This window comes from Dermacentor silvarum, chromosome 11 (assembly GCF_013339745.2).
Source record: "Dermacentor silvarum isolate Dsil-2018 chromosome 11, BIME_Dsil_1.4, whole genome shotgun sequence".
NCBI lineage: Eukaryota > Metazoa > Arthropoda > Arachnida > Ixodida > Ixodidae > Dermacentor > Dermacentor silvarum.
The window spans coordinates 39,252,126-39,265,635 of NC_051164.1; the positions used below are offsets into that span (position 1 = coordinate 39,252,126).

The 13,510-nt window shown below is 41.4% G+C and overlaps 2 protein-coding genes across 2 annotated transcripts in view; one reads left to right on the forward strand and one right to left on the reverse strand.

The window, feature by feature from the left end:
* LOC119432384 (alpha-ketoglutarate-dependent dioxygenase alkB homolog 7, mitochondrial-like) lies at window positions 1-8,313 on the reverse strand. The gene is made up of 4 exons (XM_037699550.2): window positions 7,987-8,313; window positions 7,308-7,481; window positions 4,695-4,819; window positions 1-160 (listed from the first exon to the last, which is right to left on the reverse strand). Exons 1-4 carry the CDS (start codon window positions 8,305-8,307, stop codon window positions 40-42), a joined length of 741 nt encoding a protein of 246 aa, XP_037555478.1. The 5' UTR covers window positions 8,308-8,313; the 3' UTR covers window positions 1-39.
* The window catches only part of LOC119432523 (uncharacterized), a 23,527-nt gene continuing 18,307 nt past the window's right edge, over window positions 8,291-13,510 (forward strand). Inside the window, exons 1-5 of the mRNA XM_037699689.2 lie at window positions 8,291-8,712; window positions 8,828-8,939; window positions 10,542-10,683; window positions 11,617-11,677; window positions 12,449-12,561. Of these exons, the coding sequence (XP_037555617.1) occupies window positions 8,846-8,939; window positions 10,542-10,683; window positions 11,617-11,677; window positions 12,449-12,561 (410 nt within the window). The 5' untranslated portion in view covers window positions 8,291-8,712; window positions 8,828-8,845. The remainder of the gene's footprint in view (window positions 8,713-8,827; window positions 8,940-10,541; window positions 10,684-11,616; window positions 11,678-12,448; window positions 12,562-13,510) is intronic.

A 13,510-nucleotide genomic window follows, 5' to 3' on the forward strand; every position in this document is an offset into this window, starting at 1 on the left:
AAATACAGATTTATTAGAAACTACACTTTTGCATCACTGTCAGCTGGGCTCATTGCGACACATGACAGATATCCTTCTTGACTTGTGCACAGGAGTGGACCTGAAGACTGAATGCTGGTTGGCCAGTATCTCATGGGTGTAGTCATACCTTGCTGTTCCTCTGTCAGTGCAAAGAACAAAAAAAAGAAAAAAAAAACTAGCTATATACACAGACAGGCATGAAGCCATCTTCTGATTTCTACCCTACACAGACAATTCCCAATGAGCGAGGTCTGATTGGCTGATGCAAAGGAACCGGCTGGGCTCATTCAGTTATAGCAAAAAGTGCAGGCATACAGATGGGACACTACCATGGTTACCTATCATTGTTTGTCCACACCGGCTTCCTTCTGCCGATAGAGGCTATCTCACTCATCACGGCCACAAAACACTTCATAATCAAACAAAATAACTTAACAGACTGAATTTTACTGACGACTATTGCTTGAAAGAAAGCAAAGTAATTATATAATCGCATTTACAGCTGCAGCTCCTGCACGATGGAAGCGAGATCGCTCTCCTGTGCCACACTGAGCTGCGAAAGCTTATAAAATTAAAGAAATGTGGGCACTCGAGACCAGTATGTTCTTCATTTATGTTTTGTTCATAATATCGGACAGCCCACTGCAATTGTCAGGCATTAATTAGCTCATAAGAAACAGTTGGTGAGGTCCACAAGCACAGTCAGTTTTCGGACATGATAAGATGCACTGGTGCCATTGGCAGTAATGAGCCGATGACACTTCTTGTTGCAACTGGAAAAGCACATCTGCTTGCACTGCTTTAGTCAATCAGGCCGTACTTCGCACGGTTTTCTCCGCAGGCATAGCAATCAGAATGTGGGCCCCTAGCCACGCAAATAACTGCCAGCAATCAATCCACCTAAGCATCACTTTTCAAGCAAGATGCAGCGCAGTACATGTGCACACAACGCAGCACTGTCTCCTGCCCATAGTGAGGCATACTGGCAAGATGAACGGAGTGGCTGGCACGCAGCATGAGAGACGGCTACACTCCATTATACGTATGCTTCTCTCACCACTGCCAGCCTAATTACACATCTCTGTTCTGTGTAACTTACACAATTCTGGACCATGAAGAAACTTGAAGAGGAGTTGCCAACACACTTTTCTTACATGTACGTTTTTGTTATGTTTGAGCAGTATTATGGGCACTTAAAAACTGTTTATGCATAACAATTGTATGCTCTCCAGAGTTACGGGTATTTATGTGTGTCGACTTATAGGTTGTATGCTTAAGGCACCTTGTTACTTTTCATGCAAGTTAACTACACTGTGTTCGCCTAAAGTTGTATTTCAACTGTCAAGTGTGCCGTGCACAGTTCCCCGTCGAGCCGTGTACTGGCTATTTGACTGTGCCCCACAGTGTTAGGTATGTTGTAGAAATAAAGACACAATGACGATTTAATTTAGTGTCCTGACAAGAGCATTAGATCACTTGCACCACTGCCATTGAGCTGCTCTATACTTTGTTAGATCTGCCAGAGCATGCTGCCCTTTAATAAGTTAATAAGTTCAGGCCCAACCCTATGAGAATGCAGCAGCATAAATGTGCAGAACATAGTTTTGCTCATACATATGCCTTCTGCTGATGAAAAGACGTGACCTTATGATTCCAATGCGGGAATTCCCAAAAATGTACTTGCATTTACATGTGTCATGCCCTAACTCGACTCTCGCGCATATAGGACATGGCCCACAGAAGTCTATGTCCCAGCTCACGGACTCTTTTAACTCACAGACAGTGCGCTCTTAAAACAGCTTGATCGCAACATACCCACTTCAGTTACGAATTACAATGTGCTTACAATAAATGTTCATAATATACCATAATTTATTACATAATTTTATGCCAAGGCACAGCAGACTCTCTTGGAAAAAAAAAGCAAAGATACTAGGAACATATAACGTTTTCTAGTGAGTCTTGGCAATTACAAAGAAATCAAATTTTGATTCAGTGTACAGTCAATAACATCCCATTTTTTTCATAAAAAGATTTGAATCATTGACTCAAACCATTTGTATGAGTTGATTTGGCTTCATGCCTCAAGGAGAAACAAAAAACTACTGCTTCACCATTTCTGATGGAATGCGGGACGTCAAACAGCCCATACAAACATGGTACTGCCTTTAGTAAAGTGGTCATATGTGATCATAAGCGATAATACTCTGCTGTCCCAAGTGAACGGAAGTAACATTGGGTATGCAGAGGGATCAATTCACCCGCAGCTCACTTGCATGTTTTTTGTTTTGTTTTTTTGCCACTACTGGACAGAACTGGCAAAAAGAATTCACATCCACAAATGTGGATGTGAATTCTTTTCGCCAGTATTTTACCAGTCTGTCAATTCTTTTTCAGTCACATCCACAAATGTGGATGTGACTGAAGTTACAGAAGACACTCAGTAGATACTCAGTACACACTAAGCAGATAGCCAATCTAAGGAAAGCCACACAGCTTGCCCAACATCATAAGCTTTCTGTCAAATGCTCGGGCATGAAGAGCACAACAAACATTTCCTGCCAAAACATGCAGCTATATATGAAGCGTGCAGCTATATATGAAACATGCAGCTATATATGAAGCTCATAGTTCACCAGTTCATAACAATTGTTCCTATGCATAGTGCAGGCATTACCCTAAATGAAAGAAGCCAAAGCTCTTTTTCTATATCTCAGATCTTTCCTTCTCAGTGTACGTTTTAAAGCCCCAACAACTTCTTCTAGCAGGTTCTGTTTTCAGTATTCATGCTTTAAGGAGGGATGTGGGACTAAAATGACAACTTTCACCATAAGACACATTTTTAGATTTGTATTGTTTCCGATTTGGCGACTAATACGTAAAGAAGCTTCTCATGAAGTTTACTTGCTATCTGTACTGTATGAAAGAGGAAAATGATCGCTTCCACGTGACGGTGGCGTGCACTCGCTGTTAAAAGCACCATGAGCACTGTTGTCAAAATGTGGCCCCAGATCACGAGAAAAACTGGATGCCGAATGTATGTCCTCATTAGAAACACAGTTCTTTGAGCTTTTAAGCAATGTTATTTTCAAATTTCATTAAAATCGGTCAGACAGTTGAAAAATTTTTTTGACTCATTCACTTAATTCCGCAGGTCAATCAATAAACTATAATTGGGCACACTACAACATGCTTGTTCGTTAAGGCCTGCAGCGCTCAAAGAAAAAGATGCCTTAGCCACTACAAATTATACGTCACAAAAGATTTGAATACAGGCCTTACTGCCTGTTGATGAATCAATAAATGCAACAGTGAATAAGCTAGCTATGCAATCGAACTGTCATTTAACGAGTGTTCCTGAATCAATTATTATTATTATTATTATTATTATTATTATTATTTGCTGTCTCTGAGACCAGTCTGTCTCTAAGAGCCACATGGACAGTGCAGATATCAATAACACGTATGATAAAATGATATAGTTATTGCATATTCTTTGAATGCAAATTCATAAGTGATCAAAATTGATGAAAGAAAACCAGACCTATGTGAACTGTAATTAGTAAGTGGCCAGCAGCTCAACCATAAATACAGAATTTTATTGCAATTACATAATTTAACTACCAACATTTTTGCTAAAACAGAATCTTGATCACAACCTATTAAACATTTTCTGGTGAAATTCAACGTCTCTATTCCTAGATCTTGTGGTGCTAACAGCTACATACTTTATACAGTGTTTAATCAAACACAATGTTAGCAACGGCTTTTTATTTTTTTGCAGACTATATGTCTAGCTCAAGTATACTATGTGTTAGTGCATGCACAATGTTTACTTGTGTGCACTTCATTCAAGTATACAAAATTAAAATCAGCTATCCCTGGCATCATTAAAGGCCTTGTTGCATCTTACAACGTTCCTTACTCTAGACAGACCTATGTTTGAACATTCACCAGATTAGTGCAGATGAACAACGGATCATCCGAAGAATGTATACCATCAGGATACCTTTGTTATATTCAAGATTTGTTATAAGCATATGGTCATATCACTCGTAAGCAGCTAATGGTGTCCCAGTCTTCCCAAAAAAGCCCTGTATAATTGCTGCCACAGGGATGCCAGCGACTTTCCAGGTTGCCTTATGCTGCTGTATGACGGTCCGTTTGAAAAGTTTTTATCTAGCTACAATGGTCCCTACAGCACATTACGCAAAGTCACTGATGTTATATACGAAATCGAACCAGTCATCGATCCAGAGCAGTTTACACGACCACTGTCCACTATCATACACATCGTGAAACCTAAACCATTTCTCAAAGTTATCTGTGTTAAATCCTGATGAGCTAATGGCCGGCACTGTCACCGCAGGGCCGGAATGTTGCGGGACAGAAGGGCTGGTACCATCAGGTGGACTACGACGACAGCGACGCAGTGGCCAAAGAGCCCTAGGCACACTAGGGCTTTGTATTTGTCGAAGCTGCTTATTTTTTTATTACCTTGCATATACATGTATATACTATATGCTATCCTCATAACAATATATTCATTATATGCTAACACTGTTGAGAATTTTTATAGATTTCCTTCGTTACATCCGATAATTTGTTATATCCATGTTCATTATATCGAGATTCAACTGTATTAAGGATCAACAAAATAACTCTTCACATACCTCATTATGTACAGTGATCGTCTCCTCAGAAGTATTTTAACCCACTTGTCTGGATTTTTCTCGTGCACCAGCTTCATGATGCTCGATGATAGAAGGGACAGCCCAGCAATTGTGTCACCGCAGAACTGAAAATAAAAAGAATTCATAATTACACTTTCTTTTTTATGGAACACCAAGCAAAAATTATTTACCCCAATACTCAGAATGTCTCACTAAAGAGACATACAGGTCTTTCACGTAACAGCAAGCTGCAAACAGCAGGAAGTAGATGTGACACTCCGTGTGACAGGCGATGTGCAGTGATGTGAAAACCAAGGGTGCAACTATTGGTTGTCACGTAACACAAGACGTCACAGTAGATTTAACGACTGACATTAGTAAAGTCACTCACTCAAGTAACGCAATGCAGAATCCAAGGTGGTGACTTTATTTCAGTTCACAGATACAACAGCATTAAACTTCAGTGCAACAGACATAGCTCCTAGTCACTCAATTCCTTATTGGCAGCATGGCATTTCTTTGAACCCATTGTGAAAATCTGTAAGATGGGTGCGCTGCAAAACTCCTTCTCAACCAAGAACTTTCATCTACTTCAATATGCTGTAAAGTGGTAATACAAAGTTTAGGTACTCCTCTACCACATGAGCACACCAGTCTTTGCCTTAGCTGTGAAAATCAAAAAACAAGATGGCTCTATACACGAAGTAGTAAAGAATTGGGCATCTGCACCATGGTGGTTCACTATATCTAAAACTTTGACAAGGCCTCAGCTTGGAATTGTTCTTTTTCTGAGACACGGTCTAAGAGGAAGCCGAGACCAAATATGAAAAATGTCTGATCACGTGCAGTGTGGTGACTTTTTGGCTCATCCTTCTTCAGGTTAGGCCTGCAGTTCTAGACCTCAATACCGTTGATTTTCGTTATAAGAAAGTTGCATCCAATATGAAAAAAACCTTCCTTTTTCCTATATTCGTTACACGAAGGTAAAACTGCATTATGCTTCACACGGAAAACTGCACATTACTCATGTATTTTTTTGCTGTTGTTTGCATACCCACAGATCTATGAACTTTTGCCAACTGTGCAATCTGCAAATATGCGGTCCAGCTGACAGCCACACAAGGAACATCACATTTCATTTCATTTCATAGCCGAGTCTCTCCCCATGTATCAGTGACTTATTTTTCCATATTTGGCCAAAAACATTAAACAACAAGGCCTCAAAATGAAGTATTACTGATTACAGTAATCTGCGGCAGTTCCTCCTGTTCACGGACATCACAAAACCATCCCTCACTTCTCATTTCCTCATCTCTTCGCACGAGTCTGGGATCTCAATGTAGCTCCTCTTTTTAGGAGAATGCACCAATACAAGAATTAAGTTTTCGACAGGTCCTCCCAACTAAATGATTTCTATAACCACGACCATGACAGTTGTACCTTCATAACCATGCTTCATTCCATACATAGCTAATGCATCTAAGACCCCAGAGACATCTCTCACTTCTCCATTCCCAATCGAAAAATAGTGCATCACTCATGAAAGAAATACATTAGTATGTGCAATGTATTTTGACGTACATAACATTACATTTCGCACTTTCATGTCGCAAAATACGATGCAATAGTTATGAGGTAGCCGTCTTGGAACTAAACGTGTTTGCTATCACATGAGCGGAATGGCACACAGTGGCCACAGTACACCGCTTGCGCTTTTAACCTGGCATACTGAACCATCGCATATTGGAAGCACAAAGGTGCACAAAAAATATGTGGTTTGATGTAACCTTATGTCAACAAGACATGTCTGATTTATGAAGTAGTTGTTCTATACAAGGCATCAATGATTGAAAACAACTGCTCTATGAAACGTGCAGAGTTAGATTCCTATGACCATACTACTTGCTTAAGCTTAGCCTCCACAGCATTGCCTGCTAAGTATGAAACAGTAGCGCACCCAGGATCTCTTCCAGGGGCGGGGGGGTTGACAGTTTGCCAATGCCATCTAAACAGCACTAATTTCAATTTCTTCACGGGAAATTGTCAAAAAAAAAATGCGCTTTTTGCGAGTGTGCAGACGATTGCGCGTCTTACATCTTAGTTGCAGTAGGCTACTCAAATGCGCAAGGAAAGAAAAGGGGTTAAACAAAAGGGGGGGTTAAGTCGGCCTCGGGGGGGGGTTACAACCCCCGAATCCCCCCCCCCGTCGGTGCGCCACTGGTATGAAATGTAATATAGGTACAGTGTACACGCTGAGAAAATTCAAGATTCAAACACTAAACCATCTAGTCATTTTTTACCTTGCCATCAAGGGCAAATTCACTTCACAACATTGTGGGCCACTGTGATTAGTAGTGAAAAAGTGCACTTTCTAAAACCTCATGAAACTTGCGTGTCGCCTGACACCAAGTGCTTCAAGAGGAAACAAGTAGACAACAGCTAAAAGAGGCTAGAAGAGTAGTCCACACACACGTTAAACAGTATAGGAGACTAGAATTGGGCCTGTTAATAGCCAGAAAAAGTAATATGTCATATATACCCCCCAATATTTTACTTGCTTAGAAGCCTAGTAAACTGTGCTGACAAATGTAAACAACCACAAAACGCCCTCACCCGAACACTGTCCACGTGTGGTTTGATGTGGCCGTCTTCGAGAAGATCGAGACAGTGTACGTGCTGAATCTGGTTCACTTCGGGAGTGAACGCAAGCGCCCTAATTCGCCCCAATATGGCTTCACATGGAGGGGACCATGTGTTCCGCTCGATCTCCCGGTAACCGTGAATTGCCTGCAAATAATAAAGAGGGGCATAATAAACGAACAACACCAAATATCAGATGTCACGGCAAACGTTTGTATTTGCGCAACGCTTAGCTCTGAAGCGTGTTACTCTGCTGGGCATACGAAAACAAGGGCGTACGAAATCTGTCATTGCCAAAACTACAGCGCTAGTTACGTAACGCCTAGTTCTGAATAGTCTTTTTTGTACAAGACGTTCTGCAGTAAGCCATTACAATGGTACAGTGGGCGAACATCCTGGCCCAAACACCACCCATTTCTTGGAGAACGAACAGCCAATCATCCTGCCAACACTTTCGAGGCAGCTCCTACTATCCCAGCACCTTTCCAGAGTAAACTGCCAGTAATTTAAACACGTTTTTGCCTTAATTCACACTGCTAGCTAAAAACGATCCGACGAGCAAACTGGACGTCGAGTCGCACTGAACGTCGTCATTACGCTCCGCTGGAAAAGAAGTAAGCCGGAGGAAAGCTGCGACTTTTCGTCTACTAACATCGTCCCAGTGGCTGCTTTCGTACCGCAGCCTCTTGTACTGCGGTTCAATTTCGGCGATCAGCGTGGTCTCTTCTTCGGGCGTCACAAAATCATCGTAGACTGCCATGCTTTGGGTCACCTCGACGAGTGTGTCGGTGTCAGAACCTTCAAAGTGAGCCTTTACGTATTCTTCCGTCAGCGCTGCCCGCTGTTTCGACGCATCGCTGACGTCCGCCTGAACGGAACACAGTCGCCGTGCTAGTTTTAACGCTGCTGTTAAATAATTTGAGCGTATTTTCGACGCCGGCAACGCAACACGGGTCACCGTGAAGGCGGCCATTTTGAATCGCAGTCTTCTCACGCACCCACCCACTACTTTCGGTTTCGTTATCGTTGTTTTGAAGACTACGCACGTGCTTGTTTGAACGTGGGGATAAATAATTTAAATTTTTGCCGTACGGGAGGTGTTTGACATGAGTGTAGGTCGTAGTAGGCAATGTTGGTAACCGTACCATAGAGAAATAAAAAATACCGTAGAGTAGGTGCAGTGTCCATAATTTGTCGCCAGCGTCGCCTTCACATGTGCTTGTCCAACGGTCTGCAGACTCTCCTGGTACGGAAAGGAGGCATTTGAATGGACATGCTGCAAACTCTTCAGTACGCTCAAGCCAGTGAAAGTTGCGATTGAGGTACTGCATACGCTGTATTGGCCAACCGAATTTCGGATTAACTTAATTAAATTTAGGTAAGTTGCTCTCCGCGTTCGGCGCTAAAACGAAACTTCCATGGTGCTTGCCGCATGTCACTTGATGTCCCGGGTCGCCGAAACAACTGATGCCTTCGCATTTTTTGCCCCTTAGCAGAATTTCGAAACCACAATGAATCACAAGGACATGCCAAAGTTGTCCGTGACCGCGCAGTTCGACGATTTCTGTCGCAAGTTCACTGGCGATGACGACGAAGTATTGAGCAGTGAGTATCCTGTGCCTTGTTATGCTAACCGTGCACGTTTGTTTGATTTAATTTCTGTATTGTGTGGCCAGTCCCCCTTGTGGGTATGTATACCATGGGCAAAAGCTCCTATTTTATTGTTTAGATTGGCTAATTAAGCGAAATACTTGCCTAGATATGCTTGTATATGAAGGTACAGGCGATGATAACGTTTCTTCAGGTTTTGTTTCCTTGCTTATGAGCCTTCAAAACGCATCACATGAGTAAACTGGCTACTAGCATACGCCGCCCAAGCCTATAGAGTACTGTCAATTTGTAGAATTGACTGTATCTTTTTTTTTTTTTTTTTTTTTTTTTTTTTTTTTTTTTTTTTGTAAGTGCCTTGTATGGCCGGGTTATTATCACTGCGAGCAATGTCCACAATTTCTAACTCTAAGATTATTGTCTCATAGCTGTAGTGTTGAAAGCTCCTTAGGAGACCTGGTGAGACTTCAAAGTAACAGCGAAGTGCTGTTTATTCGTCAGCTTCGCAATTGTTTCATGGCCTCAAAGGTTGCATGTTATCCATTTATACACGTCCCCACAGCTTCTGTCTGAACACCTTTGCTCTGCATTTAGACAAATTTTGCCAGATTTGCACTTTCTGCCACAAGCTGCTGACAGCTAGCCTAAAAAAAAAAAAATAATCAGATTTCAGGATTTCATATGCATCCTTAATGCCAGAAAGCCCAAACAGCAATCCACGTCAAGGAAAATTATAACTTGATCACCATTATTTCTGGGAAGTGCAGCTAGCACAAACTCGTATAGCAGTAGAGCTTGATTACCCTCTTCTTTTCTCTCTCTCTCTCTCTCTCTCTTTCTTTTAGCAATGCCATCATACCTATATTTTTTATTGCTGTCCATCATCAGCACACTTTGCTCTAATGTCCAGATGTCACAGTAATGTCGATCCATATCCAGAATTTTGAGGCTAACTGCAGTATCAAACTAAAATATCTTATATACGTGTTTCTAAATGTTTATACTTGCTAAGTGATCATCCTTTACTTGTGAGAAACATAGGGCAGATTCTCTACTACTTCAAAAATGTTTGTCAGTAGTTATTTAATAATGTGAGGACTTCACAAAGTTATACAAGATTGAATACTAAATTGGTGTTCCCTTTATGAGTAGACCGTACTGTACATAACAAAGAAGCAGGTTGAATGTGAAGTGCGACAAGTAGTGGATGTAAAATGCATCTTAAAGATCTTAAAGCAATAACTGCAGTGTTAAAAATATGAACACATGTGTAACAGTTTGTCCTGTAACCCTGCTTGTGTGTCTTGTTACGGTGATTGCTTTAAGTAAGGACCAACTAGCCCAAAAATAAGTTCTGCTAAAATGCATCAACGGAGCAGTGGGGAAACTTGTAAACTGTCCAGAAACACTCAGTGCGGCAAACATTGATTTAGCGCATCATTTTATAATAATTTCAGTTGCACATCCGGTGTATGTATGACAGGATCTCATTGTCAAGCACTTATCTGATGTTTGTCAAACATAACAGGGTCATCTTATGTCGGCTAATACAGGTCTTCTTTCGCATCACTGCTTAATTTTTTTCCCCCCTTTCTGTAGCAATGTTAGATTTTGTGAGAAACCAGGAAGTGTGCCGGCAGCGATGGGAAGCAGCAGAAAAGTGTTGCAGCAGACTCACGGAAGACAATGAGTCTCTGGTTCTGATGAACTCGGAGTTGCAAGCAAAGCTGCATTACACAAGGTACAATGAAACAGCATGTTCATTTGAATTGTTTGGTACATATTTCGTTATACAGCAGAAATTGTACAGTGCAACACAGGACACGAAGCATCACAAAAAAGCATGTTTAGAAGCTGCTCTAAGCACTTGTTCGAACGCTTTGTGGAACAACGCTTTTCATGAAGCGCAAGTTGACAGGCTAAAACGTGCTGGCTATCTGACCGACATCCTATGCAGCAGTGTACTTGCATTAGTGAGTGTAATTAATAATGGTAAAAAAACAAACAGCCATCAAGGATTGCTGTTATCTCCCATGTGCACCACATATCCCACAACCTAATAAAATTTGCTGTGATGCCTGGAGCAAATGGAATTTTTTAGCACCCCTAACAAGCTTGATGGATTATGCAGGAGAGTAAACCAAGAACAAAACATGACCAGCCCTGTTCTAAGAAGCGTGCTTGTCATTTTGTTGAGTGTCACATGCAGGTTTTATGCAACATTTTGCTCACGCACAATCAGTTGCATTGGGCAAATGGGAATATAGATCAGCGATCGCCTACATGAAAATGTGGCTTCAAAGATGCGGCCCTTCAAATTGTTCACAGGGGGACATGCTCTCTCCTCTTGTCCTGTTGAATGCTGGATGACTAATCTATTGGTAGCACAGTCATGATTTGTGTGTATGCATCAGTAATATCTGGTACCAAGACCACCACGATAGGTTTTCATGACATGATGAGTCTCCTTTTTTGTGTTTGAAGCCATGCTGCACTTGGTGCATCTTAAACTAGGCACAGTTCATTGTAGCTGAAACTCTTTGCTCCCAGTGAAATAGTTTATTGCAGAATGGGGTTATTAATGCTTACAGCATCGCAAGTCATTACTGTGCTTCAGATGTATGTGTGCATACAGTCTTGGCATGGCAGTGATATTCAGATTTATTTTTCCCAGGGATGTGCTTGAAAAGGAGGTCCAGAGAAAACTGAAATGTGAAGCTCGCCTGGAAGCCCTGGTGAGTTGACATCGGTGCAGTAATGTGGAAAGAGTTTGCGCTATTTCACCTGATAATACGTGGCCACTCCTTTTGTCCATAAACTTTCTGCTCAAATACCGTGGCAATGGTGCTCATTCGGCACAAGAAAATCTGCCCTTATAAGTTTGCCATAACCAGACTTGAATGTAATGAATTTCATGTAATTAATTACTTGCAATCAGTTACTTTTTCTGATAGTGGTTAACTGATCGAGTACTTTTCTTTTGCACAGAAACACTGACTATAATTCAATTACTTTTTCTTTTTTTCCTAATGCTATATATGGTATTATGTGTGAACATTGGGACGGAGAGAGAACTGGAGAACAAATCCTACACCTCATATGCTGTAGTATCTATTTTTTTAAACATGACACAGCATGTCTTACCTTTAGACTGAACACTTCACCTTTACCGTATGCCATGCAGTTGGCAAAAAGAGTTCTAAAATATGGCAGTCTAGGCCTTTCCTGTAAGAGGTCTCTGGGAATCGCCACAATGCCTTCAGCAGTTTTGTGAGCCCACCTGAGCACCTATTTGAAATCACTAGAAACAGTGGCAGCACATGCGATTTGTATTGCACTCAGAATGGTCCAGAGAGGAAGTCTTCCCACGCCTCAACGGAAAGGTGTGTAAGATGCTGTGAGATAAGTGTGAGGCTCTCTCCAATCAGTTGATTGATTGATTGGTTGGTTGATTGATATCCGCAGCTCCCCCGCTTTATATACCTCCTCTCTTCTGCATTGTACAGCAAGCACAGCTGGACCAAGTCCGCTACTGCGTCTTTGGCCAAGGCTTTCATAACAGGGAGCACCACATGGTCAGAATCTTGAAGAACGTCCTAAGTCAGGATAATCTTGTGAGGTAAGCCATTTGCACACAGATAACAGACCAGATAGCAATAGACTTTGAATTGTCAAAATGCATGCCTATTCCAAGAAACAGGCGAAGAATTTGTGTTAGTTGCGAGTGATGTTTTTTCCCGTCATGTCGTTTCCTTACTTGTTATTGCGTCTTTTTCATTGCATAAAGTATGTACCATCTAGTCCAGTAGCAAGTACGAATAGATTTTCTCACCTGGAGAGCCCCCAAGGGAAAGTAAAATGAAATTGAAACTGAAATGTGATTCAGCCGTTGCTCTGTATTTCTTGTGGGCTAGCTACTGAACTTAAATGCGAAAAAGGCGAAGGGCTTGTTCAGATCGAATGTATAAGAGTGTTGTGACTCATGCTAGGTGGTTTAGCAATGGAGTAGCCATGTAGAACAGGTGAAAGTAGTCTAGAGAAATGAAGGTCCACTTTCTAAATAATCTGATTCCTCTGAGAGACCAAAGGTGTTGCTACTACTGTTGAATCTTTTAGTAAGCTGTGCCTGTAGCACTGACTCAGTAGCTATTGCATTCTGCTGCCGAGCACAATGGTTGCTGGTTCAATTCCCACCTGCGGCGGCCCTGATAAGTGCACAAAGAGAAAACATTCATGTGACATTTTTTGTGTGCAGATAAAAGAGCACCAAGATGTCGAAATTGGCCTGGAGTCCCTTACTACGGTGTCTCTTGTTTGAGTTGTTTCGGGACATTGAACCCCATAACATCATTTTATGCTGTAATACTCCCTCACAATATGTTCCTCTGAAACTGAACAGTCCTGCAATACCACCAGTCTAAAGGGGCACTGAAGAGAAACATTGAATCAGTTAGGTTGAGAAGATACTATTTCAAAACTTCATTTACATAATTCTGCGGTCATAGGTTGATTATTAGAAGAAAAAAATAATGGTAATTTATTGTATTGTTTCAATTCCGCATGGAAAC

Excerpts from the sequence above, each read along its gene's own strand:
- LOC119432384 (XM_037699550.2), bottom strand. The coding sequence starts at position 8,307 with ATGGCCGCCTTCACGGTGACCCGTGTTGCGTTGCCGGCGTCGAAAATA. Across the intron at positions 7,482-7,986 it reads AAAGCAGCCACTGGGACGAT|GCAATTCACGGTTACCGGGA; the intron begins GTTAGTAGACGA and ends TATTATTTGCAG. Across the intron at positions 4,820-7,307 it reads CACACGTGGACAGTGTTCGG|TTCTGCGGTGACACAATTGC; the intron begins GTGAGGGCGTTT and ends TTTTATTTTCAG.